This window comes from Temnothorax longispinosus, chromosome 2 (genome assembly GCF_030848805.1).
Source record: "Temnothorax longispinosus isolate EJ_2023e chromosome 2, Tlon_JGU_v1, whole genome shotgun sequence".
In the NCBI taxonomy this organism is placed as follows: Eukaryota; Metazoa; Arthropoda; class Insecta; order Hymenoptera; family Formicidae; genus Temnothorax; species Temnothorax longispinosus.
Genome location: NC_092359.1, coordinates 18388791 through 18415687, shown reverse-complemented (window position 1 = coordinate 18415687; position 26897 = coordinate 18388791). Strand labels below are relative to the sequence as shown.

The 26897-nt window shown below is 41.9% G+C and overlaps 3 protein-coding genes and 1 long non-coding RNA gene across 6 annotated transcripts; 3 read left to right on the top strand and 1 right to left on the bottom strand.

The window, feature by feature from the left end:
* Positions 1-337: 337 nt before the first annotated feature.
* Positions 338-8124, top strand: LOC139807973 (endoplasmic reticulum metallopeptidase 1). Of its 2 annotated transcripts, none has more exons than XM_071769509.1 (14): positions 338-719; positions 908-1460; positions 1544-1671; positions 1780-1911; positions 1995-2115; positions 2210-2515; positions 2632-2865; positions 2983-3159; positions 3292-3476; positions 3583-3738; positions 3833-4038; positions 4109-4221; positions 4468-4643; positions 4723-8124. In XM_071769509.1, exons 1-14 carry the CDS (start codon positions 717-719, stop codon positions 4885-4887), a joined length of 2655 nt encoding a protein of 884 aa, XP_071625610.1. In that variant the 5' UTR covers positions 338-716; the 3' UTR covers positions 4888-8124. The 2 variants fall into 2 exon arrangements, with proteins under 2 accessions (XP_071625610.1, XP_071625609.1); XM_071769508.1 differs by having other exon boundaries at positions 341-719; positions 2632-2861; positions 2979-3159.
* Positions 8125-8858: 734 nt separating this feature from the next.
* On the bottom strand, positions 8859-16362 carry LOC139808003 (uncharacterized). The gene is made up of 3 exons (XR_011730771.1): positions 15727-16362; positions 13501-15589; positions 8859-12889 (listed from the first exon to the last, which is right to left on the bottom strand). It is a non-coding gene; the product is annotated as an uncharacterized lncRNA (long non-coding RNA).
* Positions 16363-17146: 784 nt separating this feature from the next.
* Positions 17147-23599, top strand: LOC139808002 (uncharacterized). Of its 2 annotated transcripts, none has more exons than XM_071769576.1 (3): positions 17147-17705; positions 17834-18021; positions 18206-18891. In XM_071769576.1, the coding sequence occupies exons 1-3, from the start codon at positions 17593-17595 to the stop codon at positions 18229-18231; spliced, it is 327 nt and encodes a 108-aa protein (XP_071625677.1). In that variant the 5' UTR covers positions 17147-17592; the 3' UTR covers positions 18232-18891. The 2 variants fall into 2 exon arrangements, with proteins under 2 accessions (XP_071625677.1, XP_071625676.1); XM_071769575.1 differs by lacking the exon at positions 18206-18891 and adding an exon at positions 23131-23599 and having other exon boundaries at positions 17152-17705.
* On the top strand, positions 23464-26664 carry LOC139807999 (uncharacterized). The gene is made up of 8 exons (XM_071769569.1): positions 23464-23598; positions 24070-24292; positions 24601-24737; positions 24827-25048; positions 25271-25453; positions 25544-25672; positions 25741-25942; positions 26029-26664. Exons 1-8 carry the CDS (start codon positions 23470-23472, stop codon positions 26100-26102), a joined length of 1299 nt encoding a protein of 432 aa, XP_071625670.1. The 5' UTR covers positions 23464-23469; the 3' UTR covers positions 26103-26664.
* Positions 26665-26897: the final 233 nt, after the last annotated feature.

The following is a 26897-nucleotide window of genomic DNA, read 5'->3' as shown; positions in this document are numbered from 1 at the left end:
ACGCCGCCGCGGCCGAGTTATTTGCCCGAGTAAATATTTCAGGCGCGATGAGAAATTGATTGATCGATCGTGTCGAATCGAACTTGACGGCGCGAATTAAGGAGACGATCGAGGGAGAAAGGAGAAAGAGAGACGGAAACTTAAGATGGCATAAAACACGAAAGGGATCGACTGAAACTGGAACAATTAAAATTTTATTCATTTTCCCGGGGTTTCCGGTCTCCGAGGTAGAAAGGAAAAAAAAAGAAGATATCGCAATGTTGAGGTTTCACACCTAGGCCGACCGAGCCACTTAAGAATAGCAATCAATAAAACGACGAAGGAGGGAGAGGAGGACAGAAGGAATCGAGTGCCAACGGAGGGAAGAAAGAGAAATCGAGGTAGATGAGGACAGAGAGAGAAAGAGAGGGGATGCTGCTATATATACACGCGCGTACGACGCGCCACGTCGCTCCAGTTTCTGCCGCGCGAACGCGAGGATCACGATCGGGCGGCCTGGGTCTGGCTGCTGGCCTAGTGTGCTGTGTGTGCGGTCAGCGGTATATGCCCCGATGCGGTGCGACGCGCGCTGAAACGTTTCCCTGATGCGGCGAGCGAGACCGCGACCGAGCAACGCAACGCCGGTGGTGTCCCCGTTGACGCGACAGCCCGCTCGCGGACTCCGGCGGTTATAAAGTGCCTTTTTTCTGTCATTAGCAGGCCTTCGCATCGGTAAAATGGTGAGTCCTCTTTTGCCCGGGCGACCGCCGTTCTATTTTCCTTTTTTTTTTCTTTCTCCCTCCCTCTCCCAATCCCCCCGATCCCCGCTCTAATCTGTAATGCGTTCAAGAAAACCGGGCTGTTGTGCAAATGCCAGACGCTTATTATGTAAACATTAAACATTCGCCGCGATTATCGCGCGTTTCAGTTTCAGAAAGACGGAGTGAGACTGAGACAGCACACGAAGAGAACGTCGTCGGCCGAGTTACCTTACGAGAACAGAATCGCCTCGAGGAAGCAAGATGTACTGCCAAACGATACTCAGCATCTCCTCTTCGTTCTCACGTATTTCCTCTTCGTGTCCTTCGCCATAATCGTCCTGGAGAGGAATCTGCCCGACCCGGTTACCATCGACACGGAGGGACTGCACCCGGGGAGATTCGTCGCCGAGCGAGCCCGCAATCACGTGGTGAATCTCACGTCGATCGGGCCCCGCATCGCCGGCAGCTACGAGAACGAGGTCCTAGCTGTTAGATTTCTAACGACAACGATCGACAATGCGATGAGAACGGCGCACGAGAATCATAAGATCCTTCTTAACATTACAAAGCACAGCGGCGCGTTTCCGCTTAAGTTTCTCGACGGCATGACCAATGTCTACAGAAATGTACAGAACGTCATTGTCAAAGTTGGACCTCGCAGGCCTACAATGCACAGCTTGCTGCTTAATTGTCATTTCGATTCGTTTTTAGAAAGTCCAGGTAAAGAGCGTGTTAAGTATTGTGTCTAATACGCGACGCACCTCATTTGCATGCATAATTATCGTTTATGCGAAATATTTCAGGCGGTTCTGACGACGGCGCCGGTTGCGCTGTAATGCTAGAGATTTTACGGATAATAACTCAAAGCCCGAAAATATTGAAGCACAGCATTGTATTCTTGTTCAATGGGGCGGAGGAAAACATATTGCAGGTATATTAATTTGATATCTTATCTCGATGCTTCTGGTTTTATTGATTAGTTCCGGAGCTTATTGATTAATTCTGTGATAACGTGTTCCACACGCAATTTACTTTCTAGGCGTCCCATGGCTTCATAACGCAGCACCCTTGGGCAAAGGACGTGCGAACGTTCATAAATCTAGAGGCATGCGGTGCCGGTGGACGTGAATTATTGTTCCAAGCTGGACCTCACAATCCTTGGATTCTCGAGGTATATATTATCGCGCTATGATTTTTTCTACTAATATTTTTTTGGACATTAAAATCAATTTCTTATTATGGTGTGTTTCTTAGGTGTACGCCAAATCCGTACCGTATCCTTATGCATCATCGTTGGCTCAAGAAATATTTGAGAGCGGTATCGTCCCTGGTGACACGGATTTTCGAATATTTAGAGACTTCGGAAACATTTCTGGTTCGTAAAGATTTGTAGATTGTGATATAGTTGTGTCCCGATAACTTATCGCTATGGAAAATCTTCACTAACGTATTTGTAAAATTTCACACAGGCCTGGACTTTGCTTGGTCGAAAAACGGTTACGTGTACCACACTAAGTTTGATAACGTCGATCAGATACCGCTGGGAGCTTTGCAAAGAACCGGCGATAATATTCTCGCTTTGACACAAGGAATAGTATTCGGAGACGACTTATCGGACCCGGATGCGCAAGAGACACGTGGTAGTCTCGTGTTCTTCGACTTCTTAGGCGCATTCGTTATTAGATGGCCACAGTACATTGCCAGTACAGTTAATATCGCCAGTATAATTATAGCTGGGTACTCTATCCATTTGAATATGCAGAGTGCACGTAGAAGTAAGAATATATAATTATTATTTAGATCCGGCTGCGCCAGTAGACCTGAAAAATCGGTTCTCGTTTTCTCGAACAAATCTGAGTAATACAATCGAATTCTGCGTTATCGGATACAGATATTAAGAAATGGATGTACATGAGACATGTGCTGATTTGCATCGGGGTGATTATGGTCTCGTGGTTGGCATCTATGTTTGCTTGCACGTTAATCGCCCTGGTTCTGACCAAGCTGGGAAAGGTGATGAGTTGGTACGCGAGACCGGCGTGGCTATTTTTCTTGTATGTTTGCCCAACCATTTTTGTGTCGATGATCGTGGTTCTGCAAGTTGGATCGAGGCAGAAAAAGGCAAGTGAATAGAAATATGCTGCGCAACAATTTCAATTCTCAAGTAATACTTGCGGATATCGTTTTGGATATCACCAACGGATTTGCAGCGTATAAGTAATTAATCTACGATTGTAGGAAGTTGGCTCTGCATGGATTTTGTATCATATGTACTGCGACGCGTATTCCTTGATATGGATGTCGATTCTCTTCGTGTGCGTGTTATTTGGATTACGCTCGGGCTTCATACCGCTACACTGGGTCTTATTCCCGGCAGTTGGAAATATCGTGCGACACAGTTTCTTCAGCAAATTGAGAGGTGAGGACAGTCACAACATTGTTCTTTATGAATCACTTTTTTTTTATATGCTAACACTGGATAACCTTCTGTGTCAATTATTTTAAAAGTATTCTAATCACTCGACTGAATGTATTTTTATGAATTTTGTAGACTGGAAATGGCTTTGTTACCAATTGGGATCGTTGAGTTTGTCTTATATACAGTCGTTTTATTTATCGCTCGGTGCTCTCTATCTCTTCATCCCAATAATGGGACGATCCGGTGGCAGTATTAATTCCGAAGTTGTAATAGCTAACATGCTGTCGATATTATTCTGCCAGCTAATTTGCTTCACGGTAAAATATTAATAGCTTTAATTCTATTCGCACGACGTAATTTAAACCTTTTAATGTTGTACAAACTTCTCTTGATGTCTGTTATAAAATATAACAATTTTTTCAGTTGCCAATAGTGCTTGTAATAAAGAACGCAGAACGAATTATAAGTGTGATTGTTGGAATTTTCTTAATCGCTATTGCTGTGTTAATTCTAACACCACTTGGATTCCCTTACAGTGGTGATCCGTTGTCGCCTGCTCCACAACGATTTATGATCGCGGTAACATAGTTATCTTTTCTTGTCTCCCGAAAATGTTTGTTCGATAGAAGATAATGTAGTAGGCTTGTATGTTCATTGCATTTTTGATTTACAGCATAGTCAACGCCAGTATTACAATGCAGATGGTAGTGATAGGTATTCCGGTACGGGATACTGGTTAGTGGATTTAGATATGAATAGTCCTCAGACATTAGAATCAGTAGTACCTGAAGTAGCTGCCGCGACGCCAACAGTCAGGGATTGCGAGAAGGAATTATACTGTGGTTTCCCATATTTATTGCCGGTCACAACTTTCTTGTGGTACATATCGGAATCAGTAGCACATTATTTCGAATATAAACGCACGAACTGAGGAGACTCTTTTTTACAGGAAAACTACCTGGATACCCGGTCCCGCTCCGCTCATAAATATTCCAACAAATCTCGAGGTAATTTCGAAGACTGCGAAACAGCACATCGTTAATTACACCTTTAACGTTACAGGTAAGATATTAATAAGTTTAAGGGCCGGTTGTTCCAACCTGTTGGTAAGCTGACTAATAGTTAAATATGTCTATCTTTGTCTAATGTAAAAGATAAACAAAGACATATATATATATATATATATATATATATATGATTTAACTATTAGTCAGTTTACCAACAGGTTGGAACAACCGGCCCTAAGTAATTTAAATTTTACGCGTCTTCGCGAAATAAAGATCAAATATTACCCTTTGAACTGTTTAGGTCCCGACCACATAGGTATAATTTTATCTCCGTACAAAGGTGTACATTTAGAAAAATGGTCTGTACTCGATAAGAAACCATTGCAAGGTCCAATGTGGAACGACAGAGAGACTTATTTTATTTATTACGCATGTGCCTCAGATTGCGTGCCATATACATTTTCTATCGAACTGAATGTAAGTTTGCAAGAGACACGTGCTTCTCTTTGTCCCACCGTGTTATGCAGACTTTTGCATTATGAATTTGTGTGTTCAGGTGTCTGCGGTGCAAAAAGGACCATGCTTGTCTATCGCATTGGCCGGACACTTCCTACATGGCGAACACCAAAGATCTCTGAGATTTAAGAAATTTTTAGCACAGTTCCCGTCGTGGACTGTCGTCGCTCCCTGGACAGCGTCGTATAAGTTATGGGAGTTGTAACGAGGACAGCAGGACAATTGAATGCGGTAAACGTGACTAGAACATAAAGCAATATTGTCCGGGTCGTCTCTCGCGAATTAACTAAGCAGCCTAATAAAACGGTACTATGCTTTTGGAGTACGAAACCTAATGCCATGGCGATGTAATATCGCTTGAATACTTAGACTTGGCCTTCAACACTTCCTAGAATATTACGATTTGAGAAGAGGTATCGAAAAATGTTTAAATGCGTTGGAGAATGGAACGAAGAAAGACGTTCTCATTCCGAGTTTATATATGAATTTTTTACTTGCATATTATCGTTAATAGAGACCACGAGTCGAACTAGCCTAAGACGTTGATTCAGATTTAAATCATAAAGAGATATCTTAAAATCATATATATATATAGAGAGAGATAATATAAAATATATTTGCCTGGGCGCTTTCAAAGGTGATAACTACGATTATTTTTCGTAGGAGCGTACGATAATATTGCATATCATAAGCTTTAGACTGATTCCATGCATTGTCTTTCGATTTTATACGTTTCACGAGGAATAGATACCCATAAAAGGGGACGTATATCATTAAAATTTAAAACTCGAATTATATGACAAACTGTGATTGCATTACGTACGCTCTCTTAGTACGCTTCAAATTTACTGGTCAAAATATCAGTAGTAGTTCAAATTGCCATCTCAAACGAGATGACTAGATCAATGATCGCATGATTAGTGCGCGCACATTAGTGCGTATTATTGAACACGTTCTACAAAAATTGCGCAAGTGCTGTCTAAAACATTTGTAGACTATTTTGTGCTTTAATACCTTGTAGCATGCATAAGTGCAAGAGTTTACCTATGATTCAATCGTCTATATCTGCTGTTCGGTACAAAGTACAGATTCGTCCACGAACACGTCAAACTTCCTTCATAATAGACGGTATAAATAGGCAGTATAAATGACAGCACGCGCGAATAGTACTTTACATTTACGTACTTTAGATATCACGACGAACAAATGTTGCTCGAAGTACAAGATAATCAAATACGCATTTTAAAGAAATTTTATATTTCGAGTACTATATAATAGGACAAAGGGAACGAATTTCAAATATACACGTATATAAATACGCACATACGTATGCAGGATATGCTTAATATGTTTAATTCCATTTCTTAAGTTTGAGTATTTCGTTTTGCAATCAATTTGAGTAGTCTTGATAAATATCAGCAGGAGAGCTCGATATTTGTATTCCTCGTAATCACAATCTACGAACCATTCCTCTTTTCCTTAGTTTTAAGAAAAAAAAAATTCATTTTTAATAGCATATCAAAGAAGTTGGAGACTTGACATAGATTTCTGGTACGAGTTAATTTTTAGTAGTTCATATTCACGCGCCCATATCTCTTTTTTACCATCTCTTTACTATCTCTTTACTATAATGAAGGTATCAAGTCTGTCTTTAAATCCTTAATTTTTCAATTTCCTCTCACTCACTAAAAATATTTCTTTTCTTTCGTTAAAAATATTTTTGACAAATTACATGTCTGTTAATGCACACTATCTATTTCACGATAACGCACAATTCACTAACGATACTTTACTAAAACTTTACTATAAAGGCATCTATCGCACATGACAATTAAGAATTAATTATTATTCCAATTCTTCTAACACATAATCTTAAGACAGTTCCTCTTCTCTATCTCTTTTACAATTCGCAACTTTTAATATCAACTTTTTTCCAACAACCGAGCACCTTCGTCATTTAGTGAACACAAAAAGTTATCTTAAACTAAAGTTCATTAGCCGAACGTACAGTTTCGATTTAATAATTAGAAATAATAGAGAATACCGCTTACGTAATGAAGTTTTTTTTCTATGAGTCCCATAGACATATCGCGGATAGCTTAATATACGCCTACGCCGTAAGTTACTTCACGTAACTTAACAAACTTAACGAATTGTTCACTTTACGATGCTTGACAAAATAGTATATTAATATAGTTATATTGTGAGACTTCAGCGAAATTTTTCGCGGGTAGGAAGTTATATTAGTGATAAATAGTACAACGTGATTTATTAAATAAAAAAATAATAGTTTTATATAATATATTATTGAATATATTATAGTAGCGAAAAGAGAGAGGCAGTAGCAAAATATGTGATTTTAACAAAGATTAAACATTTTTAATATAAAGGATATTGGACAAACGTTTACGTAATATATTTTTGTATCGCGGTTCAAGTTGTTTCTCTTATTATATGTTTTTATGTTTTAATTTATGTAATTAATAACTAATTATCCGTATTAGGCTGTGGCTCATCTAATTGTTCGTTAATTTGCCTGCAGTACAAGCAAATTGCGTTTAACGTTAAGCCAATGATAACGTTAATTTCTATTGCACAAATTACGATTGCGATTCTACTTAATTCTCGTGAACAAAGTTATACAATAATACTTGACCACTTTTAATATCTATGTCATTTGTTATAGGCTCAAAATGACCGAATTATTCATTCGCTTTGTTTTGTTTTCTTCTTTTAATACGTCCACGTATCTTTATATCTTTATAAAGATATTTTTATATATTCCGTAATTTCTTAAGCGATCGCTATGGTAATCACCATTACGCTATTATCACTATTAACGCGAGAGATGTAGCGCGCTTGTTAACAGGGTCTTTATTTTATTGTTAGGAGTAAAACGAAGTTTCTCACCTCGTTCCTCGCTCGTCGAAACGAGCGAGGATCCTAGATTAACGGACGTGCAATCGTTCTTCGAAACGCGTTTGGAAAGGCGTTTTTCTTTTTTTGCTTCGTATCCTGAATCATACAGATATCCGTACTGCGATAACTTCGTTTTACGCCGAGTAACCGGCCAAAGGAAAAGGATCCATCCATTGCGTGACAAGTGTACAATTGTAGTTGCCTAATAACTTTGTTTCCGTTATAATGCGTGCAGGGCGACACACTAGCGATAAAATGACCACGAATGACCCGCGTGTCGCGGGATTCAATTCGAGGAATTTTTAAGCGTTCGATAAGCGGTGCAGCATATTGATAGTAATATATATTGTTTTTCGCCCCCCCCCCATCCCACCAATTTATTTATACACAGGCGTATGTTCCTGCTTGCGTTATATTAAATTGTCAATATACATATATTGCGACATTGTTACTTGGCAGTTGTTGTTACATGATTAAGAGACTATATGTGAAAGAGGAAATAAAGAATTAAATTGGAGAATTACGCCAACCGTTTTCTTCATTTTCCTTCATCAGGTTTTATTAGATTCTCCGTAGCGACGACAATAAGTAAATCCGTCACTAATAGGAGCCGTTAAGTATTGATAAATTAATGCATCAATCATACGAGCTAAAACTGTCTATACTGATGTATTAATACCCGTTGTTTCGTTTCACGATTTTATTACACAAACTGAGCGTCATCGGTGTCCGTTACTGTTACGCGACTTTTTGCGTTTCATCAATACGGAATTGTCTTCGTTGTCCAACGAATCTTTTGTTCGCCGAATCAATTTCCTGTTTTCTGAACGGCACTCTTACACGTTTGTTACGACGATGACGTTATTTCACGAGTTTCATTCGCGTAACGTAGATCACACATAGGATATCAAAACGATCAAAGAGAGAAGACGACGTATTTATCCTTTCTATGTCCAGAATTCAAAAGAAAGAATTGAATATGATTTAATAATCGACGTAAATTAATACGTGTGTATTAACGTATTAACGTTAATAATTATATATGCTAATTATTAATATTTAATCATCAAATTATAATGTCCTCACTGATGTTTAAATAAATCATATTTAATAAATAAATTATTATTATTGATATTTAACATGTTTAAATATTTAAATGTCAATATTCAAATGCGTATAATATTATGCTCAAGCGTATTATTCAAACGTATCATATTAAATGTGCATATCTATATATATATATATATATATATATATATATATATATATATATATATATATATATTCTACTTAATTATAATTATCAATACGTTTTCGAGACATCTTATCGAAGAATTGTGAGGGAAGAATTCATTCGTCGGGAGTCTGTGCACCGGGGTTTTTCGGCATTCCTCACAATCAGATAGAGGAGGACCGGAGATAGAGGACGGGCGAAAGCCCGGTTCTCTCGCGTTTCGTAAGAAATGTGTCAATATTGACGCACCGGCATCCTGTAAGGCGAGAACGATTTCCTATATAGTTAAAACGATCCGCGGCCGTCGTGCCGTCGCACTGATCTCCGCGTCGCGCGTCGTGCTCGGCACACGATTGTGATTGCGCGTCGCGATTTGCGACCCGTGTGCGTTGCCGGCGGGAGAGACGTGGGTTCTCAAAAATCACGGGTCTCGCAAGGTGTGGTATAGGTCGAATTAGATGAATATTATCTAGAGGAATATTACTCGCGAGCAGGAGGAACGTTCCGACAGATTAATTCGAGAAATTCGCGAATGTGTGCCCTAAAAAAAAATCGAGCTTCAGATCCTCGGGTAAGTAAAACTGTTCTCTCTACGTGAAATCTTTCTTTCTCTTTCAAAACAATCAAGTATTCATAACTCAGGACGTATTTGTAGCGTTAAAACACGGCTTCCACTTGGGATCCATTCTCGTCCACTGTTTTCGCAGAAAACCGGCCGTTCTCGATCGACTCGAACGCATTCCTTGTCAGATCCCGAGGAGTATCGGGCGTTTGTGCGGATTTACAAACATATGCCGACAGTGTTATTGCGGTATCACGGGACGTTTGATTTCCCCATGTTGTGCCCGATCGCGATAAGCCGCGGAGCCTCGGGCGTGGTACCGTCGCGATAAAGGAGAGACTTTTTCAATACCGAGTCTCTCCCGCGATTAGAAGAAAAGAGTAAAAAGGAATTCGCCTTGAGATGCGAACAAACTCTCTTTCAATCCTTTGCAATTGCGAGTTTTGTCTAGTTATAACATCTAATTGATTCGCCGCGATCGCGGGACTCGAGTTGGGAATCTCAGAGAGGCGACTCTCGATCTCGGCGATAGAAATGATCCCCCGCTGAGGCGACAAGCTGTCGCGAGGCCCGTCGTTTTGAATGTTCCGGCAAAAACGATAAAAATGTTACATAAGCGCACTCGCGCCCGGCTTGCGTCTTGTTGCGCGAGCCGCGTCGGCTTATCGCGACCGATTCGCGTGCGCGAATTAAACGCGGAGGTGTCAATTGGTACCGCCGCGCTCGGGGTGTGGTGCTCGAGGAGGACCAAGTCGCTAATTGGTATCTATAGCGATCAAAATTGGTCCGATAATCTCTTCGTTAATCCGCACGTTTGATCTCGGACGAGGTGTCGTTCTACGAATCGTTTCTAGAGGTCCATAAAATGACTCACGTAAATCGCGGAGTGACTTCGTAATTTTCGCGATGTTTTCCTCGATCACGGTGCGGCGTCCCGTCCAACGAAGAGGCGGCGTTCTTCCCGTCGGACTGTTTAATTTGGATTTAATTTCGTCATAATATGAACAGAGTGAGATTCCTGTATTCTATCCCCAGGAGATACGCCGTGGACCTCGCAGAGGAAACGCGGAGGAGCCGATCGAGGCGGCGTGGAAGTTTTTCCGTCGGCGTTTCGCTAATTAGAGACACCGCGCAATTATGAGCGCCCTGTAAAACGACTTGTTGACCGCAGGTGTGTCGTGTTATCACTTAAGTCTCAACTGGAGTTAATTACCGCCCCCGTTAATTATTAGCGCGCTAATAACGGCCGGCCAGGACGTACCTTTCCGTCCGAGCAACCGATCGACGTCGATCACGGGGGAGAAAATCGGGAGAAAATTAACTGATCGGGTCACCTAGAGCCACGCGGATACCCCTAAGACGACGCCTAACAAGCGGGGAACCGTTCGAAATCGGTGTTAAACTGTAAACCCCATATACAATGTGTATAATCTACGTGCGCAACATATCTATATGAAGAGAAGTCACCCAACGGAGTTATCAACTGGCGACTGGGACGTCTCTCGCGCGATGTCCTCGTTCCCGATTCTAAGTTCCCGATCATCGCGAGATCTCCCTTTGTCCTTTCGTATATATGTGTTCTCCGCTCGCGTTCGAACCTCCGCGTCGATGCGTCCGTCGCGCCCTACAAAACTGTAGCCGCTTGTTCTGCAATTAACACGCGGCTGGTTGCCTCGGTTATAGTAAAACGCGTTCCACAGAGTCCACCTCATTTGCACGGCCTACTTCTACCGAGATCTCTGCCCTGCTATACGCCGTTCCTCCTCGCCCGTCAATGTTGCGCATTGTTCCGCTGTGGGAAATGACGAATCTGGAAAAGCGATTCCGAATCCATCTTTTTTCTCTCGCTATTAACTGATTACACACCATTACCCTGGTGGAAAAATATCTCAGAACTTTTTATATTATTAATTGGAGTTTCTGTAAAAATTTTAAGACTTTGTCAGAATTTTTCAGATTTTTTTACATGAATTGAAATGTTTTTAAGAAAAATTCAGGCAAAATAATAATGAAATATTTCTGATTATTCCTGATTTTTGTAGAACACTGAATAAATGTGAGAATCCGCGCAATTTATCAGAAATTTTCATACACACAGATATTGAAATATTCTGAAAATCCTCATCCAATTATTTCTGAAAGCATCTAAGAAATTTTACATATTTTTTCAGAATTTTTCATAAATCCGAAATAGAAATAGAGAAATTTTTTCATCAGGGTAAGATGTAATAACTCCTACAGTGTCCATTACATTTGTCGGAGAAATTGGCTTTTTATATCTGTATATTTGCAAAAGTCGTCGTGAACTGTTAAATATTAAAGGATGAAATTTAAATCAATACCTTGAATTAAATAACATTTCGTTATTTTTAACCATCATGTGTGCCGAAATTTATTATTTTAACACCATTAGTTTAGTTAAATTAACATTGTTTTAGTTAAATTAACATATTGAGTAGAAACAGTGGGACTTATGGAAATGGTTAAAAATGATTCAAATTGAGTATAATTTAACTATGAAATTAACAGTGTAGCGACTTTGGGAAGTCTCGCTTTCGAGACCACCAGCTACTCCCCATTTCCACCTTGTCTTCTTGGTATGTTCGCGCCGCTGTTCGCAGTTGGAAACAACCTGTTCCGATTGTTTCCGTTTAATCTTTATCGTTTCCCGCGGCGCGTCGCGCGCCTACGAGAGGCGATAAAGATTTAACGACGCTCGCGAGCAATACGCGCGAAATGACCGCGTAAAACGCCTCCCGCAGCCTAAAAATACGCCCGAAAGCCGTCCCCAAACGCTCGTCGACGTTTCCTCGTTTCATCTCGCACCCGCCGGCTGCGGCCGGACTTGCGAAAAACCTATCGGCGAATTTTTCTAATTAAACGACCCGTACCGGCAGAAAAAGAATACACCCCGGGGCATTTATATTTATATCCGCGGCCGCCGTGATTGGCAGCCGAATATTCCGTACACCGGATGGAGAAGGTGGAGAACGCGCGTAGGCGCGTTCCATCGCGGCGGTCGTTCGCGTGTGCGTGTCCGCGCGTACGTGTTTCGCGTACGAATTAATTGTTTCTCCAGCGACGCTTTTTTCCCTCCTTTCCTTCCCTCCTCTTCTCTTCTCTTCTTCCGTCCCGGTGAATACAACGCCAAATGACGACGACGACAACGGCGGCGATGCGATGGCGAGAACGGTGGTGGTAGTGGTGGTGGTGGTGGTGGTGGTCGAAGACGATGGCAGCCGTCGTCATTGTTGATGACTTTCTCCGCGATGGAACACCGCGACGGATCCTCGGCGTGTCTGCTAAATCGTCTGCCGAACGACGAAGTTACTTAGATCGACGATCGAAGAGTTTATTTCCAAAACTGTAGTATCTTCTTGGAGGATTACGTGTCGCGAGGCACAGATCTTCCTCCTCGAAGATCTCTCGAGGCAGTTCTCGTTCCGGTGACGCGACACCCGCGAGGTGAGTCTTCCAGTTTCGATATTTGGCCTGAGAAAAGAGGAAGTAATAAAGATAAGTGATAAAACCGACGTAGACAAGAGGAAGTACTAAAGATAAGTAATAAAATCGACGTAGACAATAAAAGACTCGAGATTTAAATGTTGATCAAAATTACAACGATTCAGGAAGAATTTGTACGAATTTACTCTTCATCTCTGGAGAAAGAAAATTTCATTGAACTTCTTCCTGCAATGGTATGTCTACCCTGAAAACAGAAATACGTCTGCGCTAATATCTATGGTAATTTAACATCCATGAAATTTCGTTTCAGCATACAGTTTTACAGTTAATTGCAATAGCCGATCGCATACACCGTTAAATATTAAAAGATGAAATTTAAATCAATACTCTGAGTTAAATAACATTTTGTTATGTATGTTTAACTACCATGTGGGTCGAAATTTATTATTTTAACACAAAACAATATTATTTTAATTCCATTGGTTTAGTTAAATTAATGACACATTGAGTAGGAGCAGTGGCGACTTATAGGAATAAATTAAATGACTCAAATTAGGTATAATTTTAAACTATGAATTTAACAGTAAAATATCGCCGTTTTGAAATAAACTTCGAATATGGATAGAATATGAGCGCACCTTCACCCAGACTCGGTGTCTCGTCACGCGCCGATAAAACGTGTCTCTTAAGCGCGATTGGAGTTGCGTATGCAGGTATGCGTCGTGCGGCTGTAGTGCGCGCGCTAGACCTAAACCTTCTGCAGGACGCCAAGTTTATACAGCTGTTCGATAACGTGCGGTACCTTCGCTACCTGAGAAACGAGTCTCAGACGAGCGTGTACCTGTCAGAGGAAGGCGTCACGATATTTCATTTCCCACGAAAAAACATTTTTCTCGTGTCGCCTCGCCGTCGGAAAGCCGCGCGAGGTTTCGTCGCGAAATCGAGTCGTTAAGTCGAGCCTCCGGTTGAATCTTGGAGATCGGGACCAAATTCAGCCGCATCCCGCAACACCCGAAGGATCAAGATAAACGGAAATTTCGGATATTCCAACTCGCCGTTACGTAAAAAAAAGCGAGAGATACGTCGTAAGAGATGCGCCGCGATGTAAATTCGTCGCATTCCTGATCGCGATGCGCGAGGAATGATCAATGCGCGATGCAATGACTCGATACCGCAGGCCGATGTCAGAGACGAGGAATTTTCCTATATGTTCGAGGGACTAAGAGGGAAAGAAGTTCGCCTCGGAAGGAAAAGTGAAAGAAAACAGAATTTACGATTCTTGTTGGCTTCCACCAAGAATCGGTGATCGTTCTCCGATCAATCTCGCGTCCTACATTCGCGTCCCGCGGAGCATCAATCTTTCAAATAATTTACCGAAGATTGAAATCGCGCGATTAATGATTCTGGCGAATTTTGCGGTTTTTGCGAAACGACGCGAGCTGAATTTGATAAAGAAAACGGCGACTCTCTGCGCCGGCCAGCGTCGCGAGCGAGCGTGTGGCATTCGCGTGTCTGAAGCGTCGAAATTCGAAACCATATACCGGTTTCAATATCCCTTCGTTCGTGATGCCACCATGGTGGAATGATAATGACGACGTTCTAGGTGAAGATGCGCGGCAAAATAAGCCGCGAACGCGAACGCTCGCATATGTACACAATGGGTATGATGTCACCGGCCGGTGCTCGGTATTTGGTACACGGGTTACGCGTGATTCGCATGAGGAGAGACGCCCCAGCCGTGCCGATTTGGCCGTCCGTTTCTTCGCCATATCCGGTCACCGACGGCGACACACGTGACTCCGGCGGTCGCCGCGAGTCCGCCCCGATACCGGAAGTCACGAAGAGCATTAAGATCCCGCGAACGTGAGCGGCGTTTTACGCGCGCGAGTGGGACGCTCGTTCCGGCGAAGTCCATCGAAAAGCGCGTTTCGGACACGCTTCCGGTTGAAGACACCAAAATTATCGCCTTGGCGGAAGTGTTGCATTACGCACGGGCTGCAAACCACCCTCCAATGGTCTTAATCCGAATGAAAATTTTCAATAATATTATAATTAATCGATTTTGTATTCGTTAAACAAGTCTTTTCTTTTCGATTGGACGAATAAATGATTAACGTGAATTGTAAAAGAGATTAATTATCTTACGCAATGTAATTTCTGATAGAGATTTACTTGAATTCTTTCATCAACGATATACCTACGAGACATCGAGACAAGTAAAAGATTGACGTTACTGATTATAACTGCGCGAACGATCGCGTCAATCTCGAGGATTTCTAGGAATGTCGCGGGTGCACGAGACTGTAGCGGGATTCATTAACGCCTTCTGGCCCCCGACGAGGCGACGGAAAGTGATGATCCGCGATGGAGAACGGCGTGAAGAGAGAAGCTCCGGCCCCTAAACACCTCGAGACCAATGGTGCTGGGACGGCGCAAGAGTTCGAACCCCCTCCTTAAAGGCCGCTCCTGGTGTAGACAGGTACACGCCACGTCCTTACGTTCATGTCTCCTCGAAGGTATCGACGCCCACGCTACCAGTTCTTCGGCGAGAAGCCTTCGGCTTTGTGTGCAGGTGCTGGTGCCTTCGGCGTTCGTGCGTCCGAGTGGACCCCCGGATGCCCCGCCGTTATCGCTATTGAATTCCTCATCGCGGTATCTCTATATAGTTGTGAACGTCGACTGTCCCGACTGTCTCGCTGTTTATCTTCGAAATTCTATCCTCCCTATCTGTATGGAATTAGGAAAATGATAAGTGTTTAGGAAACAGCTCGATCACAAACATCCAAGGCGCCAAGTCCGCCAGTGAAATTTCAAAGACTGACGGGAAACAAATAATTTGAGTCTCCGGCTTCTCAGACACTTACTAGTTTTCTTAACGATGTGTTCTCCAGTTCGAGAACTTCCTGGAAAGCCGGAGTTATAAATTCAGGAGCACACAGTCATCGTGCGCGTCTTATTAAAAAGTTTGCACCACAAACGGCAATCAATGCTGCACGTAGCAGAATTCCGTAACGTTCGAATCGCGCGGTAATTTCTTCCGGTAATTTCCGTTCAGCCCTTTTCGCACTACTTTGGTCTTATCTCGCACGAACTTTTCGGCTGCGCCTGAAAGTGTACAACGAAAAAATAATCTGTGAAATTCACTGCAAATTGAAATTCCTTATTGTGAGTTCGGAATTGTACGTGATATCGTTGTCAAGCAGTTTTGGTTCTCTCAATCTCTTCCAGTGTCACGCGCGATTACGTTTCTTTTTTGTCAAACACAATAGGATTGGTGAACGGACCGTTCCAATGGAACAACTGGTCATCGTCGATCGAGTAAGTACAAATTAGCATTAAGACTGTCGGGAATCCTGTCCAGACTCTTATTTATTTACTCCTGCTAATACTCGATCTTTTAATATAATTTCGACAGTCGCGAATGTGCAAATAAAACGTCTTTTTTCTCATTTGAATATGTTAATTATTGCTTTCCGAAAATACGCGGCATGTAATAAAATTCTGCGCGAATTATAAGCACATTTGCAGTCACGCAATTTAATACATTTTTTTCCCCCCGATTTTTCTCTTCTTCTTTAACTGGACGTCTAGAAGGCAAGATGTCGGCATAGCTGATGCTGTTTGAAATTCGGCTGTGTCACATCCAGCCAACCAAACGGCCAGATGACGGCACGCCAACGCGACGTTTTCGCAAATATTTGAATCTAATGAGGCATAAAGGAATCCAAGAGAAGTGCAAATATATTTTCTCGGCGCTAAATAATCTCATTGCGAGCGCAATGAGGACAAAAGAGACCCGGGGGCTCTCGAGTGTTTTTGCGCACTACGAGTTTACATATTTCATAAATGTGACACGTTTCGCTATATATATCTGATGAGAACCTTCTCGTCGTCGTTAATTGTTTAAGTAATCTTTTTTTTGTTTGCATTTTATTTTCAGAATATTTACGCTTTTCGCCGGGAAATTTCGCGAAAGGAAATTCCTGCTCCTCGCGATTGTTCGACCAATTCCTTTCTTCGGAGTGAAGAAGATAGCAGCACTATGTTACATTTTTGAAAGGCAATAACGACGCGTTGGGGAAAGAAAGAGAAAAGATAAAAAAAAAAAAACATAGAAAGTACCTAAAGACAAAATCTTAGAATTTCTCAAAATATATCTACTGTTAACAAATATGATTTTCAGATTCGAATAATTCGACGGAACAGCCCCTCCGACAGATGTCGTTCGGCTGTCGCTTATTTTCAGCTGCGCAGTTGCACTTTCTGCATTGAGAGTATTGAGACTGAGAGAGAGAGAGACAGAAAGAGAAAATAAAGAGACTAAAGAGAGTATAAAACAAAGGAAAGGGAAGGAAAGAAAAACTCGAGAAAAGTGCAGAAAGTGCACATGTGAAAGGAAACAGATGTGAATGTAAAAGGGAACAGATTTATTTTATAGGTTATGTTGTGACAAGTGCGAGTACGTGAACTGCATTTCGCTTCGTTCTGACTCGCGAAATACGACAAGGAATTAGCACGGCATGTAGAACTTGCGCCGAAGTGTGGCCCGATCGAAGGTACGCTCGTCTGCTCGGTAAGAAGAAGAAGAAGAGGACAATTCTATCGGGACGCTCGTTCGCGCGCGGCGCGATAATAAGTCGCGGAGGTTATGATGTCACGTTGCGCTCGGCCACGGCCGTCCGACGGTCACGGGGACTCGTGACACGCGACGCAAGCATCCCCCGGCGAGGATGGAGAAGCCGAACCCGAAGGAGACCATCAACCTGCTCGATCTGCTGTCGGAGAGCGATTCCGACAGCACCGACCTGATCCTCGCGCCCCAGAAGAAGAAGAAAGTCAAGCGGTAGTAATTACTTAATTTATTTGTCCCGCAACCAGTCTCGGTGGATTTATTTGGCTAATGAGATTATCGCTTACGGATGGCATCCTTAATTACTAGCGTCGCGACGGGCGGGTATTTTTCAATTGCAGACGGCACAGATCACGGATGTTGTCCAGGAGCCGGCACAGCGACTCCTGCGGATGCAACAAGTCGGATATGCGGATCATATCCTTGTGGTTGGCGGCGGTATTAATTACGTTTTGGCTGATCGCTTTGTCTTGGCTGGCGGCTATACTGTACGGCGAGATTAAGAAAATGGATACGTCTATAAAGTCAGGTAAACCCTATCTCTGGTATATAACTTTTTTTCTACTTCTTGGTAAGAGCGATTAGCTGTTGGAATTAAGCAAGGAAAGGTTCTAATTAAATTTGTTTGCCTCCGATATGCGTACGTTGATTTACGTTTCATTACCTTTTGTCATATCTCTCCCTCCCTTGGAAACTTTAAACCATGTTTCTAGGTATCGTTAATTGTTTGCGTCGATGAAATTTATATGCTTGCAAACGATTAATTGCGAACAATTCGTGTGTATTTTGAAGATTGTAATGGACAAACATTTTGATGACTGTTACATAAATTAAGGATGACAGTACTCGTTAAAATTATCACATAATCGACGTGTATTTATGTATTACGTACTTCTACTGTATTTTCCGAATGCTTAATATAAATCTGATTAAAGAAGAGATCTTTATTATATACACTGATTCAACGTTAATTAAATGCGCTTACTTGCAATTATTTACTTTTCAATTTTCAAGTACCTAGTATGTAATTATTTTCTACAAATGCTTCCCCGATATGGAATCCATTATCATTACTGCTTTATCAATTATAATAATATTAATAATAAAATTGCAATGCGCAACAATGGAAAACTACAAGAGATTAAATATTATGTAGAATGTCAGAATGTGAGAGAGATAAAGAAGTACATGCAATTGTTGAGGCAACAATACTGTTGTTATGAAGCCTACCAGTAATAAGTAATAACAGTAGGGTGAGAGTATCATTTTTTATATCTCTAAAAATGGAAATGGAAATACATAATCGCTACTAATTCATCCTTCTCTTTTAACTACCCCGAGTGGAATTGTTCCGGAGTATTTAAATACGTTCGTGATAAGAATAATCGAATCCAATTCGCAGCCTTATCAAATTCGCGTTGCTCGCGACGTTCGAAATTCCCTATGTGCCGTGACGGTTCTTATCAGGAAAACCCCTCCAAGCGCGGGGCTTCGCTTCAGTCGCCCACCAACCCTCGGCGAGTCGATATCGGACGACGGCGCAGCTGGCGAGAGAGAGAGAGTGCCGCGTCGCGACGCCGCCGCTTCGCGATACCGCGGAGTTTCGTCGACGGCTTCGTGAGTGTTATCATCCTGGGGCACCGTCGTGTTGTGGTCCCCCTTCCCCCCTCCCTGTTTCCCGATCCGCGGTTCGTTCTTCGAGGGTTCTCTAGCCCTGAGGAAAAGCGAGACGACGCCGCCGCCGCCGCCGTCCGCCCGTTTCCGTCCGCCGCGCGGTAATCGATTAGAATCGCTTCTATAATTCATCCCCCTCGTAGGTCAAGTTCTGCATGTTCGCTGTGTGAAAGCTCGCCACTCACTCTTCCTGTTCCTCTTCTTCCTCCTGCTTGAATTTCGAGGAGCGTCGCGTCCTCGTTCGATTGTCAAATGTGGACCGCGAATGCGGTGGAATGTGAATGTTAGAGGGATACCTACTTAATTTCGGATAAGTTAGGAAAAAAAAAACGATCGAAGATACTTAAGTATGAATAAAATCAATGTGATATAATATAATTCTGAGGATTAATATTTCATATTGAAAATGGAGGTGTCTCGCAGATAAAACATGAAAAACATCCACAAATAAAATATATATGGAAATCGAAAGTAAAAAAAGAAAAACGATTGCAAAAATATTTTTGATGTCTGAATGAGATTAATTTAGGATATTAATTTTCCAGGTAATGGAGAAAAAGAATTTTTAAAAACGTAGAAAATACTAATAGGCAGAATTAAGGACACGGAGCACAAATGCGGATAAAATAAATACGGAGGCGATAAATTAGATAATGCGGAAAGCGAGTGACGACAAAATTGATTTGCACGCTACGAGGAGTCTACGAGGAGCGTAAAATCGTCCCTGGCATTTACATAGATTTGCATTTGAAATCTACGGAGAGGCGGCCCCCCCGACTTTCGTCGGATTTATTCGTCAGGGGATCGCGTCAACGCGAACAGGATCGGACACACTTGGTGCCGACCGCGAGAAAATTCACTCTATTTCCTTTTTCTACTTCTTTTTTTCTATTCACCTGAAGAGAGATGTTTCCCCTGATTAACGCGGAAGGCGAGACATATCGTCGGTACGAGTCGCACACGCGAGTCGAGCACGCGAGTACCTACTCTACCTTCCTGCTGACGCAAATGCAATAAATATTTGAGTAGACACCCGCGTGCGGAAACCCCGGTATCGAGTCGACGTCGCTTCCGCGGCTTCGCGTTCCTCTCTCCTTGATATTTAATGAGCGTACTTAGTATGTTGTAACAGCCGCTTCTTTTCGCTTGTCGCTTCACTTAATATGCTTAATAGTCGAGACCTGTATCTTTATTTATCTAAAATTAAGAATTGTAACACACGTATTAGAAATTCTCAGTGTGTACCTTTTTGAAGCAGTCGACTGTGGTTTTTTTTATGTAAGAAGCGCCGACGAAGAAGGGCTGATGCTTCATCGACGTTATTAAATATTAATCGACAGGATTAGTCAGCTATTACGCACAAAAGTTCTGCGTATATCGGCCCGAGGACGGATGGCCAAACAACATCCGTTTAATTAGCGAGACATCTAATGTTCGTCGTTAACGCCGATATACGTAGCTACTTCCACCTCTTCTTCGTCGCTGCGCGTTAACGCAACCTCGCGATGCATTCTTCGAGCTACACGCAACGCGCACGAAGAGAATTCGAAAATACGTGACGCCGCGGAAGATTCGCCCGCGATAACGTGCGCAATCACGTGATTTAATTACATACCGGCAGGAGAGGGGAACTCGGTTGTAGCGATTAAGTGGAATCGATTATTATACAGTAATCGAGTTGTCTTACTTATCGTTATACACGCGAAATCACGCTTGTTTGGTACGTCGACTCGCGAGATACGCATAATCGGCATATTTGCCTTTCTGTACACATCGTAAATACGCCGAAACTCCAAAGTCGCCGTACATAAAAATTTTATATCGTGCAGTTGTATAAAATCAATTTTCCAGACATTTCTATCTTGTTTTGCAACGGTCCTCTCTCAATAACTTGAGCTGATACTTTTTAGTTTGGAAAATTTACTTTATCGGTAGCCCAATGAATAACATAATACACCTCGAAACTCGAAACTAGCACGAACGACAAAGTCCTCTTTTTTTTCCTTGCACATCGGTATCTTATCGAATTCAGGGCCGCTAGCGTAATCGTGTCGCGACGCGTTTCCATCCAGACTACCGAGTCGCATCGAATTAACGTCGCGCTAGAAACCCTTGAAAATTAGATTTTAAATCGCGTTGAAATAAGGACAGATATTTAAGGGATTCCAAACGACAGAATTGTTGAGCGAATAAACTTTCGACGTTTCGTAGCGGCCATAATAGTTTCATCATTTCAATAATAACATATAATAGTAATATCAACTGAGATGTTGACGGGTTAAATGTCGTGATAATACTTATCATCACACGTAGATTTTACTCAGTCAATTGCGAGCCAAAAAGTCCAATTACGACTGACATAAAGAAGACATACAATATTAATAGCTCATCGGACTTGCTCTTATCCAATCGATTTTATTATCAAAAATTAATATCGACGCCGCACATTCCTTTTTCCTTCCGCGTCTGCTTTGCATAGCTCTGTTTAAAGCAGAAAACGAAATGAGTGATTCCAGGTCTTCGCTCGCGAAGTGAAATGTGACTCCTTTATTGTTAAAGTGGATCATCGAATTACCTTGGCCAGAATCAACAAATTATGCTCAAATTACACCTCTATCGTATCAGATTATCACGAACAAAACATCATTGGCGCGACAAAACATTTAAGACACATCTCGCATCCGTTGTTATCGCGTTTATCGAACGAGTCTACGAGCAGTAAATACAAAGAGGAGTCTTGGGAGGGATTAACGCCACGGCAACGATTGCTCTTATCAGTCGGCTCTCTGCCTTTTTCTCGAGCAATTTCGACGCGGACGTTCTTTCATTTGAGGCGTAATAGTCACCGTATGTCGTTGCGTATCACGTGCTTTCAATTCAGAGCCGGCCTTTCGATCGGTGCGTGCGTACGTACGTACGTATGTACGTGCGTGCGTGTGCGAACAGCAAACGCGGTTGGCCAGGTGCCGGCCGGCTGATAAGAGTCTCTTGCCTCAGTGACGAATGTGTCGTTGCAACGTTCGGCACGCAAAGTTCTCCACACGGTTTCTCCAAGTCCGAACCGTAAAATAACAACGATCCTCCGACTTTCACGACGCAATCAGGTGACAACGCGGTCCTTTTCTTCTCTTCCAGTTCCTACTTCGAACCGGTTCCTCTCCTGTTTTTTTGTGAAATTGTGATGTAAGAGCGCGTCTGGTTGTGCAGTCGATTTGTCTGCAGTGACATGTATTATTTATCGTGTATTGCGATCATTGTTTCATTACGATAACAAATCGTTAATTAAACTTTAATCGACTTGAAACTGGCTCTTCAGATAGGCAACTATCGTAAAGGAGTGGTCCCCCGTTAGGTATCTGGATTTATTGAAATTACTCGATTAAAAGATCGACATCTAATGAATTAATCTGGAAATGTCAGTGAGATGGAAAGCTAATGATAGGGTTGTCGAGAAACATTGATTAAGATTAGTATTAATCGTGTAATCTTTCGTGTAATAATTAATGCTGTAATCTTTCACGATCCAGCGGTTATCTTTATGTTCTTTGCATAATATTAAACATTAAAATATTTTGTTCTTATCTAGCAATTTGCTCAACAGTGTATTTAACATTAATTCGGAATTAATTTCCTAATCAGACGAAATTGCCTGAGAAATTCTGAAGGCATCTATTGACATCTCTTTTATATTAATGTGTTTTACATCGGCTATATTTTTTTACGATGTTTGTGCTAATCAGCCTTCAAATTTAATTATTATCCTCTCTGACACTTCACGTAGACGTTGATCGCAACACACCAACTTCGGCCGCACAACATCGTTCCATTCATTTCATTATTACACAATTATTCGAAATACAAGAAATTTATCCGCGAAGTGCAATTAATTTTAGGAATGCAATTAATTAACGAGTGTGCATAGATACGAGACACGTTTAACGAGAGCCGTGTGACTTGATTAAAGTGCACCAACCAAATCCTGAAAACACGAGGAAGCGTCGGACGAAAATGTAGACTGAAGTGAAGGTTTTCGTGGCCGATTAATTTCCGAGCAGCCGCACCATCCGGGCTCGCATATCGAGAAATCGCGCAAGCTTCTCCCGCGAGTGTGAGCGCCGGCGGCGGTCGAGCAGAGTTGTTCGCTGATAACCGAGAGATGATCGCGCGCGATTGCGGAGCGATTCTGCGAGCTCGCGGCGATCGTGCGGTGCCCGTCGGGGAACGTCGAGAGTGAAGTGTGTTAATCGGGAGGCGGCCCGCCGAGGAAAACCCTTGAAAAATAGGCGGCGCGGTCTTACTTGAGATGGACTCGGTGGCGGTGACGGTGCCGCTTCGTCAGCCGACGAAGAAGATGAAGAAGCGGAAGGAGCTCGACGCCCTGGCACCGGCGCACGCTATCTCTCGCCGGAGCTCCGGGAAACGCAGTTCGCAGGTGATTTTAAGACCAATTAATTTTCGACGTCGGTCTCCTTCCCGCGAGGAATAACGATCCTTGAGTCTGCAAGTCGGTGAAAAATAAGTAAATAATGGGTAGCAAGACTCTCTTCCGAGTACATAACGTATAGATAATGAAAAATACATTTGGCACCGGTTTAGAGATGATTCTGGGAGCAAACACGAAGACAAAATCCTCTCGAATTTATTTGTGTGTCGATGCTTGCATTTGTTCTCCAAAAACGAGATAAAAGTCATAAACGTGGATAATGACTCGTCGATTGGAAGTATTCCACTAATGTGCCTGAAAACGACGAAACAAAATTATGTCAAGAAGGAAGATAAGAAATGATACATGAGTTATGAGAAAAAATTATGACTGTAATACAAATGAGGATTACATCGCTATTTTGTCACTGCTGATTAATTGGAATTATAGCTGCTTTCTCTTACGTTTTTTTTGTTGTAGGAATTATTGACGGACAGCAGCGACGATCGTTCGGAATACTGGAACGTTTCCACCAGAAATGGACGCAAGTGCAGGGGAAGGAGGAGTCGCGCTTGTCCCGGGTTTCTTAAGGCCTGCAACGCCTTTTTGGCATGTGCCTCCGTATTAGCGACCGCGAGCCTGATATGGTTGTTCATCGATGTTCGTCAACAGCTTACCGCCCTGCGAACCGAGTTAGACCAAGGTATTGGTCGAACATCCGCGAAGTCCGGCATTAAGCGGTCAAATCAAGTTAATAAAGAGCGAATATTATTTGTACCTAATTCGAAAATGCGAACAAATAAGCACGAACCTGAATACCGTTGTAAATGTACAAAAATTGTTTTTATATTTAAATGTTGTTTTATATCTAAAGGTTTAATGCGTTAGAAAACCGATTTCTGCAAATATTTTTAATTAGAACCTTTCAGAATTTAGAATTCGTTATAATACCGCGTGATTTTGTTAATTTTTTTCGCATTTTTGTACTTAATTTCTTGTATTATGTTATAGTGATAGCGGGCAGCGAGGGTGTCCCGGACGCTCTGCAGAAATGCCATTCATTGTCGAGAGATCTGCAGAATAACCAAACCATAATTTTCTCCAGGCTGTCTGATCTCAAGCAGCAGATAAATAATTTCACGGTACAGGTAAAACCGCACAAGTAACATCGATAATTCGATACTGCAATACTGTGGCGCGAGATGACTCACGACCTTCCGGATCGATACTTTTACAGCTGGCACACATTCAACAAGATTTGCATAAAGTGCAGGAGTACTTCCAAGCCGCGCCCGAAATGGCCAATTTGCCGAAACGCTTGGACGAGCTGTCAACTAGCGTAGCAACATTTGGCAGTCAAATAAGGGATCTCGGGGCCACGGTGAAAACTCTGAAAGAGACGAACATGAGGGTGCAGGATGCACAGACCACCATGCAACAAAACATCAGCAGTATTAAGGTAAATACGAATCGATATAGTTTGATTTGTTCAACATTCGTCGTACGATGTTGTGTAAAATAAGTTATAAATTATGTAATATATGTAACTAATATACATATATATTAGTTATATATATATATATAATTCACAAATAACTTTATATCCATAATATATCCATGATTCAATGAATAGATGAAAATAGATGAAAGAATTATTAATAAATTTATAACGTTCTTGTAGCACACCCTGGTAGAATTGTCGAACGTTACTCAAAAGCCTCAAATACTGAGCACCGACGAAGCGCAAGTTAAGACTGACAAACTGAACCTCACAATATTGCATTTAATGAATAATTTAACGCATGTTAACGAGACCTTATCGAGCAAATTACAATGGGTCGCCGATGATCAAAACAAAGATCGCGTAAGTATGGTGTAGCGATATATGGCGTATAGATTTTGTAATAACATTTGAAGTATTAAATAGTCACGTCTCGTTTCTTTATCGTTGCAGAGAAACTTAGTTTCGCTTCAAGAAGCGACGGCGGCTATTAACACAACAATGATGTCATTGCAAGGAGAGTGTGTTAAAATGTCCGAGCAGGCTTCCGTTCTAGCATCGATTCAGCAATTGACAGAGAAGGTGCGTATCGAATACGAGATTCTATTGATCGGCATTTTGATATAATCGTTAATATCTAATTAATACAGATGAACGAGATACGCACAACCGACGTGGAACTAATTGGCAAGTTCAAGCAATTGGAACAATCGTATAACGGGCTGAAAAACTCTACCAGCATAATGTTCGCGACTGTGTCCGAGATGCAGAATCAACAGCAGGTCAGCAAGATTAAGCTATCGGAACCGTTAAACGGCGATATAACAACGGAGACGGATCGTGGTGCGACAGGTGTGGTAAAGCCACGTACTTAGGATCTCTCGATATGCAAAATTTCCAGTTGTAGAGATTTATAATTGTCCCTATATCGTTTGCAGATGTAGGTGATATTGCTCAGAGAAAGAATGATAGATTGCAAATGTGGCGGAAGCACAGTTTCGGCGAAAAGTGAACGAACCTGGAGGAAACTCGGGCTTGAGAAGAGACTTTCATGGACGAAAGTCGCAATCTGAGAAGCTGTGTATTTGTAAATACTAATAAATTAAGTACACGTTACACATGTACATAGGAAGATACTATTTATGGTATCGCACGCGTTTTTGGTGGAGTCAGTAACCCACTTTGGCGTGCGATTGCGTTGAGAAAAGATTATCGTGAGCGTGCCGTGGCCTGAAAGAAGCTACTTAACGCCGAGCAATAACTTAAAGCGTATAAACATTATTTAGGTAGTGAGACGAACGTTCTGTATTCGACTAGATTAGATACGTCAATTTCCTAATAACACTAATCACGACGTAGCGAGAAAGATATTTCAGAAATACTATGGAAAGTACAAAGTCGACAGCCGTCTCGAAACGCATTCTCGGTTGTACAACGTTTAGGAGAACGTTTATATTTAAGTAACGGCAACGTATACCGAAAGTTTTCTACTCTTCTACATTTTGTAGCGTCGTTTACGCTATATTGTACATTTTCTGACGAAACAATAGAAGACTCTTCGGATTGCAAAGAAACTCATACATAAATACCGTGATTCAGGATGTATGTAAATACAACACAATATTATTTAACAAATAACAAACAGTGTGATAAAATGATAGAGAAGTAACGATTGCACGATTCTAATTGCAAAATTAATTAAGTTTGGTTCGCGCGACTGACGCACCAAGACACTGGCGGTATATGTTTCCAATTTTTTCAGTTCAGCAACACGTGCACCATACAAGTTGGATGTACAGTTAAATGT